Genomic DNA, 15,536 nt, shown 5'->3' with positions numbered 1-15,536 from the left:
TGAAACTGGAGTGTTATTAACAATCTGATCTACGATGTGGATACGCAAGTGTAGTTATCATTCAGGTCCTGGTAGTTTGATATGTGAGCATAGATATTAATTTGTACATATCAGTTTTCATAATGTGAATTTGAGAATGTTTTTAGCAAACTATACGTCAATATGTGAGCGTCAATCTGTTTTTGCCTGTTTCTACAGGGTGAATGATTGAGCAGAGATAGCAACACATGCTTGTCAGTTTCTATTTGTCAATGTGGCTGAACTTTGGCAGCCAGTGACATTCTCTGAGAGGGTGCAATTTGTTATGTGGTAGCTGTTATTAGAATGATTTAATGCAGATTAGATTCAGTTCCTGAGTATATATTTTGGATGAGTGTTCAGTTTCTCCATCTTCAAAATAAATGGCGTAAACGCCAACAGGCTATGAATGCCAAAATGTGACATTATTGACTTGGTCACCGAGCTGGCTTGTTTTTGTTCACACGTTTTGCCACCGTGCTAGGTGACATCATCTGTGGAGCCTCTGATGATGCAACACTATTCTCCTCTGCTTGGAATTTACACTGTCAGGCCTGTTATGCTGAGTACTGCCATTTCAGTTTTCATTTGTACGGGTTTATGCATGGGGTCATACATGGGATCCAATTCTGTGTTTGTGTGGAGAACCATCTAGGAATTCCTGTACGTGTTTGTTAGGCTTAGGCTGCTACGGTTTCTTTATCCAAGAAAAACAAAAAGGTGCTGGAAAAGCTCAGCAGGTCTGGCCACATCAGTGAAGGGAAAAACAATTCGCCTTTCAGGTTCAGTGATCTATCCACGGAACCAGTTACTGCTGAGCTGCAGACTTTGTTTTTTTGTTCCTGATTTACAGCATCCACAGTTCTTTGGTTTTATTTGGTTACTTTGTCCCATTTCAACTGATGGCCTTCGTTGACTGAATGTATCACATATTCAGACAATAAAGGCCATCAGGTCAATATGGGGACAAAGTAACCATGGTAGCCCAAGTCAAACACAGACACACAGGAATTCCTAGAGGCATGGTTTTCCATCCATTCTTCAATCAACAAGCATATAGAATCGGTCCCCATATATGAAAACTCAGATCAAAACCAGAAATGACAGTACTCACCATAGTGGACCAAAATAGCATAAATTCAACTCAAGCGTGGAATAACATTGACTCATTGGAAGCTCCACTGATGATGCCACTGAGCACGGTGTTGAACTGTATGGAAAAAAAAGCAAGCCAGCTCAACAAGCAAGTCAACATTATCCACTACCCGAGCTGCAGATCTGTGCCAAAAACTTTAAATGCTGAAATTTGTTCAAACTGGGCAGGTGTGCAGTGTGAATGTTGAAAAAAAAAACAAAACTTGTATTTCCTCAGTGTTGTTTCAACAAATCTCACTGGAAATTGGCCTCAATGTGTGTCTGACTCAATCTGCTCTGTGACTGTGGAAAGGATGTTCTCTGCTCTGACAGCTGTAACATACCTTCTGTTTGTTAGATGCAGCTAGTCACACTTGGCTTTGTGCCGAGGGAATATTACTCTCTCTTAGTCACTGAAGTATTTGCCTGGAGGAAGACAGAAGAGAGCCCTCCTGTAAATCAACATCAGCCAACTTTGTTAATATTTCATTGATCAATGCAATGTTCAGTTAATAATCATGACAATATTTCATTTCGAGTCAGGAATCTGAACAGAATTAGGTGTTTGATGACACTCTTGCTCTGAGCTGCTTCTTTGTCTTGTGATTTTTCTTTTTATTAATTCCATACCAATTGAGTGAAGTGCAGACACTAAGTGTCCAGATCCACGAAAGGGACTACACAATGCGAGTGTGTCTGTGGATATGAGTTTTTGTTGATCTATTCATGTCTCACACAAGCTGAGCCTTTGTTAAATTACTTATGTATTCACACAGCAGAGACTGACAGGGGCCTATGAGATTCTGCCCTGTGTTTATTTGAGAAGTCATCGAACTGTACTTGACCGTGGTTTTCTTCCCCCTTTGTGAATATGAGAATGTCGTTGTCAGTTTTTACCTGATTGTGAGAGATGTGGGAATGTTTGTGTCAGTGTCTGCAAGGTGAGTATACTTAACCATCTGTGCCAGTCGTTTTCTGCTATCTGAATGTAGGTGAGTAGGCTTCAATCTTTGCTTCTCAGTTTCTGTTATGTCAACAAGTGAGCTTGGTTTTTCATCTTTACCTGCAAGTTCCGAGCTTTGAACGTGTGGGTGCAATTGTTAACATAATCCTGAATGTTTCTGCTTGTAAAAATGCAACCACATTCATTCAATCGTACGTGTCATTTTCAGACAAGTGAATATGAAAATCAGACTGATAACTACGTTGTCAGTTTCTGTTCTGTAATTGAGTGTGCTTTTCAGTGTTTAATTAGTTATTAATTTGTATTATTAATTTGTTAATTTATTAATTTAGTTAAATTTATGAATCATTAATTATTTTATTAATAATATAATAATTATTATCCAGTTACTAATTTGTACCAATTTTTCTTGGTTTACAATGTCACTAGAGAGCTGATCTGTACCTGTCAGTTTCTGCTGTGAGTGTATTTATCAAATTGTTCCTGTCAGTTTTTGCTCTGTCAATCTGAGAGTGCAGTTATTAATCTACACCTGTCAGTTTCTGCAAGGTGAATGAGGGGGTTCTGTTATGAACATACATCATCAGATTCTGCTCAGAGAAGTGAGAGCAGTTATCATGCTGTCACCATCAACTTCTGCTCTGTAAATCTGAGTGCAGATAGTCATCTGCACTTGTCAGTTTCACGTTTGTGAATGTGAGTAATTAGTATTCTCTCCCCAACTGTTTCTTTTCCTCGAATATCAGTTTAGTTATCATCCTGTCCTTGTGGAGGCTAGGGAACTTGGGGAAATAAATATGGATGTCTTGAAAATAGTCTGCATGACATTAACAGGAGTTGTTAGAGGCAGCAAGAGTCAAAACACAAAGGGGCTAAATCGACAGGACCCAAACTAGTTTTTGTAGATTATCAGGATTTTGTGGGAAGCTGTGTTGATAATTTGAACAAATGACATTGTTTTCTTGCTTTCTTGTAATATTTCGAGGGAAGGATCATCCCATCCCTGTCACATATTGCAATACGAAGTGTGACTATGGTCATCAAATGTGTACACTCAGTTTCTGTTATGTGAATGTGACAGTGCAGTTATAAATCTCAGTTTCTGCAGTGATAATGAGAGTGTAATTATCAGTCTGTCAGTTTCTGCTATATCCATATGGGTTTAGTTATTATCAGTACATGTTAGTTTCTGTCATATAAATGTGACAGTGTCACCAGCCTGCCTCTGACAGTTACTGTACTGAAGGTGCGTGACTGTAGTTACCAAGCTGTAGCTCTCCATTACTGCCATGTGAATGAGGGTAGTTGTGCACCTACACCTTGGCTTTCTAATGATCAATGTGTGAGTGTCGTTGTCATTTATATACCTGTTTGGATTTGCTTGTCAATCTGAGTTTAGTTATCGATCTGTACTTGTCAGATTCTGCTGAGAAAGTGTATGATTAGTTATCAAACTGTACCTGTCAGTGTAAACAATGTGAAATCGGGAGTTTTATTATTAATCTGTTCCTGTCAGTTTTTGCTGTGTGGATAGGATAGATGTGTTATCAAAAGTTCTGTCAGTAACTACCATGTGAGCATCTGAGTCTATTTACCGGTCAGTCCCTGTCCGTTTCAGCTCTGTATCCGAGTGTGCAGTTATTAGTCTGCAACTGGTAGTCTCTGCTACATGACTATTTCAGGGCATTTATCAAACTTTCCCTATCAGGGAGTGAGGGTGCTGTGAATGTGCTTAGCAATTTGGACTTGCCAGTTACGGTATAGAAATGTAAATAACAATTTCTCCTTGTCAGTTTCTGCTGTATGTGTTAATGAGTGGAGTTAGAAATCTGTACACATGTTTGTACCACACAAATACAGGTACAGATGTGACTCTTTCTCTGTATGTTTCTGCTACGTGAATATCTAAGCATGGTTACCAATCGGTACATGCCAGCTGCTGCTTTGTGAATCTGTGAATTTAGTTGTCAGTCCATGCCGATCAGTTTCTGCTTTAAGAATGTATGAGTGCAGTTATCAACCTGTACCTGTCAGTTATTGCTCCATGTATTTGTTTTGAGCAATGGATTGTGTAGAAGCAAAAGGTTTTGTAACTCCAACAGTGCAGAGTCTAACTGGGAGAAGTTATCAAGGGCTGTTCATAACATCAGATTTTCTGACTGCATAGTAACATAATTCTGTGAATAATGCTGTGGAATAGACAGATGTGGCATTCCTTTCTTCGAGTCTAAAGGAAAAAGGGCAATGAACAAATCAACTGTATTCAGCTGAATGACCACAATGTTCCTTCTACAGGGAAGGGTATTGGCCAATTCACTTCATTATTCTCATGAATATTACATAACCCTGCTCTGTGGCGTGACGGTGCACGGCAGCAGCAATACTCTTATGATGTGCTGTTGTGGGGATGAAGAAAGCAAAAGGACTTGTATTTTCTGTCTTACAGTGGAGAAGATTTAAACTTATTGAACATGGTCAAACTCTTTGCCAAAAATAATTGACAAATACAAGATTTAGTTACGTGGATCATTCTTGGTGGCTTTAAATGGTGATTACATCATTAATGTGAAGAAACAGCATTCTGTTTTCTGGCTTTTTTTTTGTAATTTCATTTGGAGGGGCAAGTGACACAAGGCTGTTTAACCTAGTCGCCAAATTCACTTCCATGCTTCCCCACCGACGCCACCCTGCCCCCGATCCAAAAAGAAGTTTTGCAAGCCAGATGGAAAATATGGTTTCTGTTCCTGAAGGTGAACATGTTGAGGATCACATTGTAATGAAGTTGGGGTTGGCAAATCGTATACTGCCATGGCACACTTATTGAAATGGAATGCTAGCTGAATGGGATCAGAATTGTCAGGTGCTTGTTTTGGTCTACAATCAACCTGATGGGCTGAAAGGTCTTTTTTCTGTCCTGTAGACTCCTCCTCCGCTTATATAAAAAAGCCGTAAACATTTTGTATGTATTCACTTGTTACCTGTAGTGTGTATGGGTATATATTGTTGTTAGTCTTTGTATGTTATGTGTTCATACAGACAGCATATTTGGGACTCAATGTGAATCAGTCAGCAGCTTTGTGTGTGTGTCTGCATGTGCTCAGTAGTGATTTGCTACTTGCCAGTAACACTACTTGTCACATGTGGTTGTTGAAACTATGTAACATGATGTCTTTCTTTGAGGGGGTAACAAGGTGTAGAGCTCGATGAACAAAGCAGGTCAGGCAGCAGAGGAACAGGAAAGCTGACATTTTGGGACTGTTAGAAATGGGTGAAGAGAAAGGGACTCTGCAATAAATAGAGAGAAGTGAGGAGATGATAATGAAAGGTGGATAAGTACCAGATAGGTGGAGAGAAGATGGACAGGTCAAGGAGGCAGGGCTGGAGCCAGTAAAGGTAAGTGTAGGGAGGGAGTTTGGATGTGGATTGGTCAGTTGAGGGAAGATGGAGTGGTCAGGGAGGTAGGGATAACACGAGTAGGCCAGAAGTGCAGGTTTGGGTTGGTCAGTGAAGTGGAAGGAGCAGATTGGTCAGAGAAAAGATGTACAGGTCATGGAGGCAGGGACCTACTGGACGGGTTTGGGGTGGAGAGATTTTGAAGCTCACATTGAGAACATTGGGTTGCAGGGCTCTCAAGCGCAATATGAGGTGCTGTTTGTGCAGCCTTCTGGTGCAACATTGTGGCAGTAGAGGTAGCGTGGGATGGATATGTTGTCCAAGGAGTGGGAGGGGGTACTGAAGTGGTTCGCAACTGGGAGTTGCATTTATTTGTCAAGATCAGAGCGTAGGTGTTCAACAAAGCAGTCTCCAAGCCACCGCTTGGTTTGCCCGATGTCGAGGGGGGCACATCGGGAACAGCGGATACAATGCACCCCATTACCGGACATGTAGATGAACATCTGTTTAATGTGGAAGGTTTTCATGGGGCTTGGGATGGGGATAAGGGGAGAGATGTTGGGGCAAGTGTTGCACTTCCTGCTGATGCAGTGAAAAGTGCCAGGGTGGTGGGGCTAGTGGGAGTGTGGAGTGGACAAGGGAGTCAGAGAGAACAGTACCTCTGGGAGGCAGATAAGGGTCGGGAGGGGAAAAAAGTGTCCTTGGGAGTGGAGTGAGATTGAAGGTGGCAGAAGTGGTGGAGGTTCATGCCTTGAGTGCAGAGTTTGATGGAGTGATACTTGATGATAAGAGGATATTGTCTTTGTCTTTGAGAGATAATGGGAACTGCAGATGCTGGAGAATCCAAGATAAAAGTGTGAAGCTGGAAGAACACAGCAGGCCAAGCAGCATCTCAGGAGCACAAAAGCTGACGTTTTGGGCCGAGACCCTTCAGACAGGAATGTGGAATAAATAGGGAGCAAGGGGGAGGCAGACCAAAGATGGAGAGAAAAGATGATAGGTGGAGAGGAGAGTATAGGTGGGGAGGTAGGGAGGGGATAGGTCAGTCCAGGGAAGACGGACAGGTCAAGGAGATGGGATGAGGTTAGTAGATAGGAAATGGAGGTGCGGCTTGAGGAGGGGGTAAGGGATGGGTGAGAGGAAGAACAGGTTAGGGAGGCAGAGATAGGGTGGGCTGGTTTGGGGAGGCAGTGGGCGAAGGGGAAGACCTGGGCTGCTTTATGGATGCGGTGGGAGAAGGGGAGATTTTTAAGCTGGTGAATTCCACATTGGGAACCCTGCATCCCAATGGTGTCAAGAGGAATAGGAGTTGCTGTTCCTGCAACCCTCAGGTGGCATCATTCTGGCACTGCATGAGGCCCATGATGGACATGTCATCTAAAGAATGGGAGGGGGAGTTAAAATGGTTCATGGCTGGGAGGTGCAGTTGTTTGTTGCGAACTGAGCAGAGGTGTTCTGCAAAGCAGTCCCCAAGCCTCCGCTTGGTTTCCCCAATGTACCGGAAGCTACACTGGGTACAATGCATACAGTATACCACATTGGCAGATGTGCAGGTGAACATCTGCTTAATATGGAAGGTCATCTTGGGGCCTGGGATCGGGGTGAGGGAGGTGTGTGGGCAAGTGTGGCACTTCCTGCGGTTGCAGGGCAAGGTGCCAGGTGTGGTGGGGTTGGAGGGGAGTGTGGAGCGAACAAGGGAGTCATGGAGACAATGGTCTCTCCGGAACGCAGAGAAGGGTGGGGATGGAAAAAGGTCTTGGGTGGTGGGGTCGGATTGTAGGTGGTGGAAGTGTTGGAGGATGATACGTTGTGTCCGGAGCTAGGAGGGTGGTGTGAGACAACGAGGGGGATCCTCTTGAGGCGGTTGTGGTGGGGGCAGGGTGTGAGGGATGTGTTGCAGGAAATGTAGGAGACGCGGTCAAGGGCATTCTCAACCACTGTGGGGGAAGTTTCGGTCCTTGAAGAACTTGGACATCTGGGACGTGCGGGAGTGGAATGCCTTATCCTGGGAGCAGATGCGGCAGAGGCAGAGGAAATGGGAGTAGGGGATGAAATTTTTGCAGGAGGGTGGGTGGGAGGAGGTGTGTTCTAGGTAGCTGTAGGAGTCGGTGGGCTTGAAATGAACATCAGTTTCTCGCTGGTTACCTGAGGGGTCCAGGAAGGTGAGGGATGTGTTGGAGATGGCCCAGGTGAACTTGAGGTTCGGGGTGGAAGGTGTTAGTAGAGTGGATGAACTGTTTGAGCTCCGTGTGGGAGCAGAAGGCAGCATCGATGCAGTCAGTCATCGATATAATGGTGGAAGTGGGGTGGCGCCAGTGTAGCTGTAAAAGATAGGCTGGTCCATGTATCCTACAAAGAGACAGGAATAGCTTGGGTCCATGCGGGTACCCATGGTCACCCACTTTGACTGTAGGGAGTTGGGGGGGGGGGGGGTTGAAGGAGAAGATGTGGGTGGTGTCACAGACATCGGTGGGAGTTCCTGGCCTTGGGGAGTGGGGTGGGTGGGTGTAGAAAAGGGAGTTGAGATAATTGGAGATAAGTTTGATGGGGCAGGGTCATGCAGAGGCAATGGGTCAACAGGGGCAGTCGGGTTTGTGGATTTTGGGAATGAGGCAGAAACAGTTAACATGGCGTTGGGGAAAGATGAGGCTGAAGGCTGTTGGCAGGAGGTTACCTGAGGGGTTGAGGTTGTGGATGGTCTGGGAGATGATGTTTTGGTGATCACGGCAGGGTCATGATCAAGGGGGTGGTAGGAGGAGTCTCTCTCTGTCCAGTTTGAGGCAAAGTACATTTCCTAAATGTAAACTGGATACAGTTCCTGTTTGAGTACTTTCAACAAAGAGTCACCCGTTAACATTTCAAAGATGTGAATGTTGATGGACTATGAATGATGTTAATTGGAACTAGCGGGATGTCAATTGGCAATGGAAACATTACAAAGAGAAACTTGCCTTTTCTCAGTTGGGATTGGGTGGTTGTTTCCTTGGTCAAGTCTCTGGAAATTGACCTCAATGTAAGTCTGATTCAATCCGCTCTGACTATGGGAAAGATATTCTCCATTTTGATCACAGGAACGTGCCTGCTGTTAGTTGGAAGCAACTGCACACACTCGGCTTTGTACCGAGGAAATATTGCATCAACTGGTTTCTTCAAGTATTTTGCCTGGAGGAAGACAGAAGAGATATCTCTCGTAAATCAACATCAGCCAACTTTGACAATATCAAACAGATTAACATATTCAGGTACCAGTTATTAGGATGTTTCTTTTCTTGAACTTCACCTCTCAAAGCAGCAGAACTCCAAAAGCTTGTGATTTAAAATAAACCTGTTGGACCACAACATTGTGTCATGAGAGTTGTGTCTGTTCTTTAAAAGGCATCAATTTAAACACAAGTCTGATTCAATTCTTACATCGAGCGGCTCCTTGGCTGAGGATTGTGTTTTTAAATATGTAATTCGATACCAAGTGAGTGAGATTCAGAAACTGAGCAATAATTGCACAGCTCCATCTACGGTGCTACCTGAAGATGCTACACTGTTGTCACAGCTCATGTTACCAGATCCCAACACACTGACTGTTGAAAGAACAACAGCCGCTATTCCAAATATTTTTCCCGAGACGTATGATCTGTTAACTCCAATCTGCGTCCTTTACAGGTCTTCCACTCCACGTCCCACCGCCCAAACCCCGCTCCCGGCAACTCGCAACGAACAGCGTGAAACAGCAGCCAAACAGTGAATTTGCAGTGTTTAGAAGTCTAAAAGCTACAAGACTGACCCCCAGCAGCTTCTTGCCGCTGTGTCTCCCTCAGCAGGCAAACACACAGCCCGAGAAAGGCCTCTCTCTCCCCGCCCCCAGGCCGCTCTCTCTCCAAGTTCCGGGACCAGTTCCTGCCCCGCTCGGCCTCTTACCAACAGCCCCCGGTTCTCCCTGAACTGAGCCCGAATCAATGCCGGTCTCGGAGCCCCCCTCTGTGTCCCGGACTCACATCTCGATGCGCGGCCGGAAGGAGCCTACTGCTCCCTCGCTTCCGTGGGCGCTGGTCTCTCCATTGCGGTCTGTTTCAAACAAACCTCTTCCACTCACTGAGTAAATGCCCCTCAATGACAGCGCAGGGGGAGGGCCTCACGCATGCGCTCCCATGGTCATCAAAAAGCAACATTGGGGGCCGGGCCAGCCTCACGCATGCGCTGTTAACCCCATTTTTTTAAAACAGAGTTTGCAGGCAGCGCGGACCGGACACGGGATCATTGCCTGATCTGTCTGTCCCAGTCAGGAGGGAAGCGCGGGGTTTAATACAGCCCAGGCAAACTGATCAACCGGCTGGGTAACCGTGGTTAATCAATCTTATCAAACCCGCCAATTTAAACAACTTCAAAGCGATTAATTACAGAATCCCTTTTTTTTTCGGGGCATGTTTAATTTGTAATTGCAGTTGCTGCCTGAAATGTATTTCGCAGGCAAATGGAAGGAATAACCGTTAAAACATCGCCAGAGATCGTAGCATCAAAGTTAGATAAAATATCATTCCTGGAAGGGTTATACTGCAATGTGCGACATTAGTGCCTGGGCAGAATTACAATCCGTGGGAGGAAATAACCAGATGCAGTTCCAGTGACCCTCCCGACATGATACCATCCTCATTTTCAGTCTCCGCTCTCGGAAATGTGATATTTGAGTTACTAGAATCAATTCAAATTTATGCTCTGTCTGCACTCGGAACCGGGACAGGGATAATTTGACTTATAGACGGAGCTGCAGATGCTGGACAATGTGACATAAGGTGTAGAGTTGGATGGACAGAGCGAGCCGAGCAGCATCAGAGGAGCAGGAAGAAGGATCTAGGTCCGAAACGTCAGCTTTCCTGCTCCTCTGATGCTGCTTGACCTGTTATGTCCAGCCAGCTCTCCACCTTGTTCTCTCAGGGATCATTTGATCCGGGCTCAGCTCTTTCCTGGAGAGATGTGGGTGGCTCTGAGAAGAGCCTTTGGGTTCAGGTGGTGACACATTACAACGACTGCTTCATTTCTTTGCTGCTTTCTTGGTCACTTTCGCTTTGGCCTTCGCCTTCGTTCTCACCGATTTCGGGGCCGGTTTTGCGGCCTTGGGGCTCTTGGTCTTTTTCACCTTCTTCACGGGAGTCTTTTTCTGAGGCGCTGCTTTCTTCGCCGCTTTCTTTGGCGTTGCTGCCTTCTTGCCGGCCGCTTTCTTTCCTGTTGCTTTCTTGGCTGGGGATTTCTTCGCTGCCACCTTCTTGGCCGTTGTTTTCTTCACGGCTGCTTTCTTGGCGGCTGCTGCGGGTCTCGCCTTCTTTCCCACTTTTGCCTTGACCTGATTCTTTGGGAGTTTGAAGGAGCCGGAGACGCCCTGGCCCTTCACCAGAACCAGGGAGCCTTTCGCCAGGCACCTCTTGGTAGCCATCCTGATCTGTGCATTCTGCTTCTCCACATTGACCCCGCTTCTCTGCAGCGCCTTCTTTATAGCGGCCAGAGACGTCCCCTTCCGATCGCTGTTCTCCCCGACAATCTTCACAATCCGCTCGCCCAACCCGGGACCGGCTGGTTTTTTCCTGGGGGCCGCCGCCTTCTTCTTCTTGGGAGCCTTGGGTTTGGTGCTGGCGGAGGCTGGAGGAGCCGTTTCGGCGGCTGCACTGTCGCTCATGTCGGGAACTCTGCGCTGAATCTCTCTCTGTCAGACTGAACTGGGTCAGCAATGAAGCTGCTGGTGGCGGCACTGAGCAACTTAAAGGCAGCGAGCGGACGGCGCGGAGACAACCTGCCCTCAGCTCCCTGCTCCTGCTGCCTCTCTGTGTTTCTCTCTCGGCAGAAACTCTCCAATTCCTCTGCAATTCCGCATCTCCAGAGAGCCAGGTTCGATCGTTCCTGACCATGACACGGGAAGGTTTGCGGCCAAAAAGTTTTCACTCGAATTGACGGCTCCGTTGTCGAGTTACACGCATTTTGCTGTTGCACTGATCGCGCTCTCTGAGCTGAGCGCTGGCATTATCCTCACTTTTGGACTGAAATCTTGAAATCAACAAATACACAGCTTTGAATTCTAGCTTTCGGGTTTAGTGGGGGAGCAGGTGGACAAATGGAATTGAAAATATTTTCGATCTGCACAAGAGAGATTCGGAAATATCATGATATGAGCGGACAGACAAACACAGTGACGTTAGACTAACCCGCCCGCCCGTCTCCCACAGTCTCTCTGATTCAATATTCACATTCACACAGTCACAGGCCAGAAATATGGCCAGATGTAAATGTGGAAGGATATAATTTGTTTTCCTTTCAGCTTTTGCTCGGATATCAGGGAGTTGTTGGAGATTTTCCCCTCAGTAACTCTTAAACTCTCTGAGGCCGGTTTGCCGGAGATTCGCTCTTCTCCACATTCAGCTGCAAAAGCCAATCATCTGGTTTGAAGTTATATTGATCACCCAGATCAGTTTTTATTTAATTTTCATTCCGGTGACAATACTCAACATCGGTTCTGGGAGTAATCAGACATAGAAACACATATAATGGCAACTTGGCCTGACCAATCGGCCCTTCAAACCACTCCTCCAACTCATGAAAATGGCAGGTCATCTAACTCAATAGCCTGTGTCCGTTCTTCTCTCATATGGAGTCGTTCAGCAAGGATGCATAACCTTCAGTCCAACCATAACATGCCGAATATAATGCCAAACTGAACTAGTTCCACCTGCCTGTCCCTTACCTGTTTCCTTTCAAACCTGTCATATTTACCTACTTATCCAAACGCCGTTTCAAGGCTGTATTTGTAGGCACATGGGCCGTTTCCTCAGGAAGTTCATTCCACTTGCAGCCGGCTCTGTGACAATAAAACCCTCGTGTCTTTTGTTTTAATGTCTCTCCTGTCACTGTAAAAATGTTCACGCCGCTCCTCAATTACCCCCATCCCAGGCAAAAGACAGCTGCCACTAACTCCGTCTCACCCCCTCATTATTTTATGAACTTCTATAAGCTGACTTTCAACATGCTACACTCGAGTGAAAAATAAACTCCCAGCCTTTCCATCCTCCCTTTATAACTCGAAAACTACATACTCGGCAATTACTGGTGAGCCTCTTTTGAACCGTCTCCACCTTAACACTGTCCTTCCTCTAACTGGCCCAGTGGCCTCACCCAATGCCCTGTGTAACGTCAATGTGATTGTCACCTCCTAAACTCAAAGGACTCAGCAGTGAAGGAAAGCGTGCCAAACACCTTCTTCGCCTTCCTGTTGAGGTGTGATGCAGACTGAAAAGAATTCTCGGCCCTTCTGTTCTGCAACACTACCCATTAATTGTACAAGGCCTACACTTGTATGTTGCACCAAAATGCAAAACCTCACAGTTATCCAGTTGAGCGCCATTTTGCAGCCCAACCGATTGGATCAGGATCCCTTTGCAATCTCAGAAAACCTTCTCCACTCACTGTGCTACTAACTTTGCCAGCATTCACAAACGTGCTTACCATGCCTTCTATATTCTGATTCCAATCATTTTTATAAATGGCAAACAAAAACAGAGCCAGTACCAATCCCTGTGGAAACCACTGGTGACAGGCCCCCAGGGTTAAAAACAAACAGACCTCCACCTCACTCTCTCTCTATTGCCATTAAGCCAATTATAACTAGATTCCCTTTAGTCACAATTGCTACACCCTATAACATTTTGAAATCATATATACTGTGTTGGATGTAGCTGATTTCTGCAGTTGAGAATTCCAGAGGCATACCGCACTCTGTATGAAGAAATCTCTCACTTTCTCAGCCCTAAATGCCCTATCCCATCTCTGAAAAATGTCATTCACACCTTCAGGAATATTTTTCCAGCATTTACATTGTTTATGTCTGCCAGTTTCTTACAGATTTCGAGAAAATCCCTCATTATTCAGAATCTAAGTATGTAAGTTCACAAACAATTCAATCTCTCCTTCCATCCCAGCAATCTGCCCACTAATGCTACCTTTATAGTAACACCATCCTTCCACAGATAAGGAGGCCACACCTGCTGTCAGTATTCTCGATGTTGTCTCACAGATGCTCTGTTAAATTGTTCCAATTTCTACTTTTCTCCTGTACTCTAATTCTCTCTCCATGAAGGAAAACATACCTGTTGCCTTTCTCACTGCCTTCTACACCGACATGCTTAATTTCAGTGATTGATTTGTGAGGGCACCCTGGTCTCATTGCAAATTCCACTGTGTTCATTTATCGACGTCCAGAAAATAAAGTGCCTTCCTTTTATTTTGCAACCAATGTGTATAACCTTACATTTATGCACATTACACAGTGCCTTCCTGGGTGAAATTGAGGACACAGTAATGAGAAGGGGAGTTGAACTGGTCGCGACTGGGAGGTGCAGTTGTTTACTGCGAGCGTAGATGTTCTGCAAAGCAGTTCCCAAGCCTTCGCTTGGTTTCCCCAATGTACAGAAAGCCACACCGTGTACAGCGGATGCAGTACACCACATTGGCGGACATGCAGGTGAACATCTGCTTGATGTGAAAAGTCAACTTGGGGCCTGGGATGGGAGTGAAGGAAGAGGTGTGGGGGCAAGTGTAGCTTGTGTAGCAAGTGTAGCAAGTGCAACCACTTCCTGTGGTTGCAGGGCGTGGTGGGATTGGACAAGCAAGTCATGGAGAGAGTGGTCTCTCCAGAAGGCATGCAAGGGTAGGGTGGGAAAAATGTCTTTGGTGGCTGAGTCGGATTGTAGATGGCAGAAGTGTCGCATTGTATTGGAGGTTGGTGGGGTGGTAATGAACATAGAACAATACAGCGTAGAACAGGCCCTTCGGCCCTCAATATTGCTCCGAACTGCAAACTGATCTAAACCCCTCCCCCTACACTATCCCATCATTATTCATATGCTTATTCAAGGACTGTTTAAATGCCCCTAATGTGGCTGAGTTAACTACATTGACAGGCAGGGTGTTCCACGCCCTTACCACTCTGAGTAAAGAGACTACCTCTGGCATCTGTCTTAAATCTATCACTCTTCAATTTGTAGCTATGCCCCCTTGTACAAACTGAAGTCATCATCCTCGGAAAAAGACTCTCACTATCTAATCCACTGATCATCTTGTATGTCCGTATTAAATCACCTCTTAGCCTCCTTCTCTCCAATGAGAACTGACCCAAGTCCCTCAGCCTTTCTTCATAGGGCCTGCGCTCCAGACCAGGCATCATCCTGGTAAATCTCCTTTTCACCTTTTCCAATGCTTCCACATCCTTCCTGTAATGGGGAGGGGGGACCAGAACTGCATGCAATATTCCAAATGAGGCCGCACGAGCGTTTTGTAAAATTACATCATGTCATCACAGCTCCGGAACTCAATCCCTCTACCAATAAAACCTATCACACCATAAGCTTTCTTAACAGCACTATCAACCTGGGTGGCAACTTGCATGGATCTATGTACACGGACAACATGATCCAAAGCACATCCGCACTACCAAGAATCTTTCCATTGATCCAGTATTCTACCTTCCTGTTATTCCTCCCAAAGTGAATCACCTCACATTTATCCATATTAAACTCCATTTGCCAACTTTTGGCCCAATTCTGCAGTTTATCCAAGTGGAGGTGGTCGCCTGAGATGGAGACAGAAAGGTCCAGGAAGGTAAGGGATGTGTTGGAGATGGTCCAGGTGAACTTGACGTTGGGATGGAAGATGTTGGTGAAATGGATGGACTGTTTGAGCTCCTCTTGGGAGCATGAGGCAGCGCCGATACATTCATCAATGTGACGGAAGAAGACGTGGGGTTTGAGGCCAGTGTCGGTGCGGAAGAGGGACTGTTCCACATAAGCCACAAAGAGGCAGGCATAGCTTGGGCCCATTCCTCAGACGACATGACCATCCTGGGCATCTTGCAGTGCCATAATGATGCCACCGGTAGGTTGCATGAACATCAATTCATATTCCGCTGCGGAACCCTGCAGTCCAATAGCATCAATGTGGATTTGACCAGCTTCAAAATCTCCGCTCCCACCACTGCATCTAAAAACAAGCCCAGCTC

At 45.7% G+C, this 15,536-nt stretch overlaps 1 protein-coding gene and 1 pseudogene across 2 annotated transcripts; one reads left to right on the top strand and one right to left on the bottom strand.

Moving 5' to 3' along the window:
* Window positions 1-15,536, top strand: part of LOC132206835 (uncharacterized) — a 660,697-nt pseudogene that overhangs the window by 272,761 nt on the left and 372,400 nt on the right.
* LOC132206836 (histone H1-like) lies at window positions 8,036-11,171 on the bottom strand. Of its 2 annotated transcripts, none has more exons than XM_059641917.1 (2): window positions 10,590-11,171; window positions 8,036-8,671 (listed from the first exon to the last, which is right to left on the bottom strand). In XM_059641917.1, exons 1-2 carry the CDS (start codon window positions 11,169-11,171, stop codon window positions 8,534-8,536), a joined length of 720 nt encoding a protein of 239 aa, XP_059497900.1. In that variant the 3' UTR covers window positions 8,036-8,533. The 2 variants fall into 2 exon arrangements, 1 of the variants encoding a protein (XP_059497900.1); XR_009443197.1 differs by lacking the exon at window positions 10,590-11,171 and adding an exon at window positions 9,499-9,613 and having other exon boundaries at window positions 8,554-8,671.

Source organism: Stegostoma tigrinum, chromosome 44 (assembly GCF_030684315.1).
Source record: "Stegostoma tigrinum isolate sSteTig4 chromosome 44, sSteTig4.hap1, whole genome shotgun sequence".
NCBI classification, from domain to species: Eukaryota; Metazoa; Chordata; class Chondrichthyes; order Orectolobiformes; family Stegostomatidae; genus Stegostoma; species Stegostoma tigrinum.
This window is presented reverse-complemented; position numbering and strand designations above follow the sequence as displayed.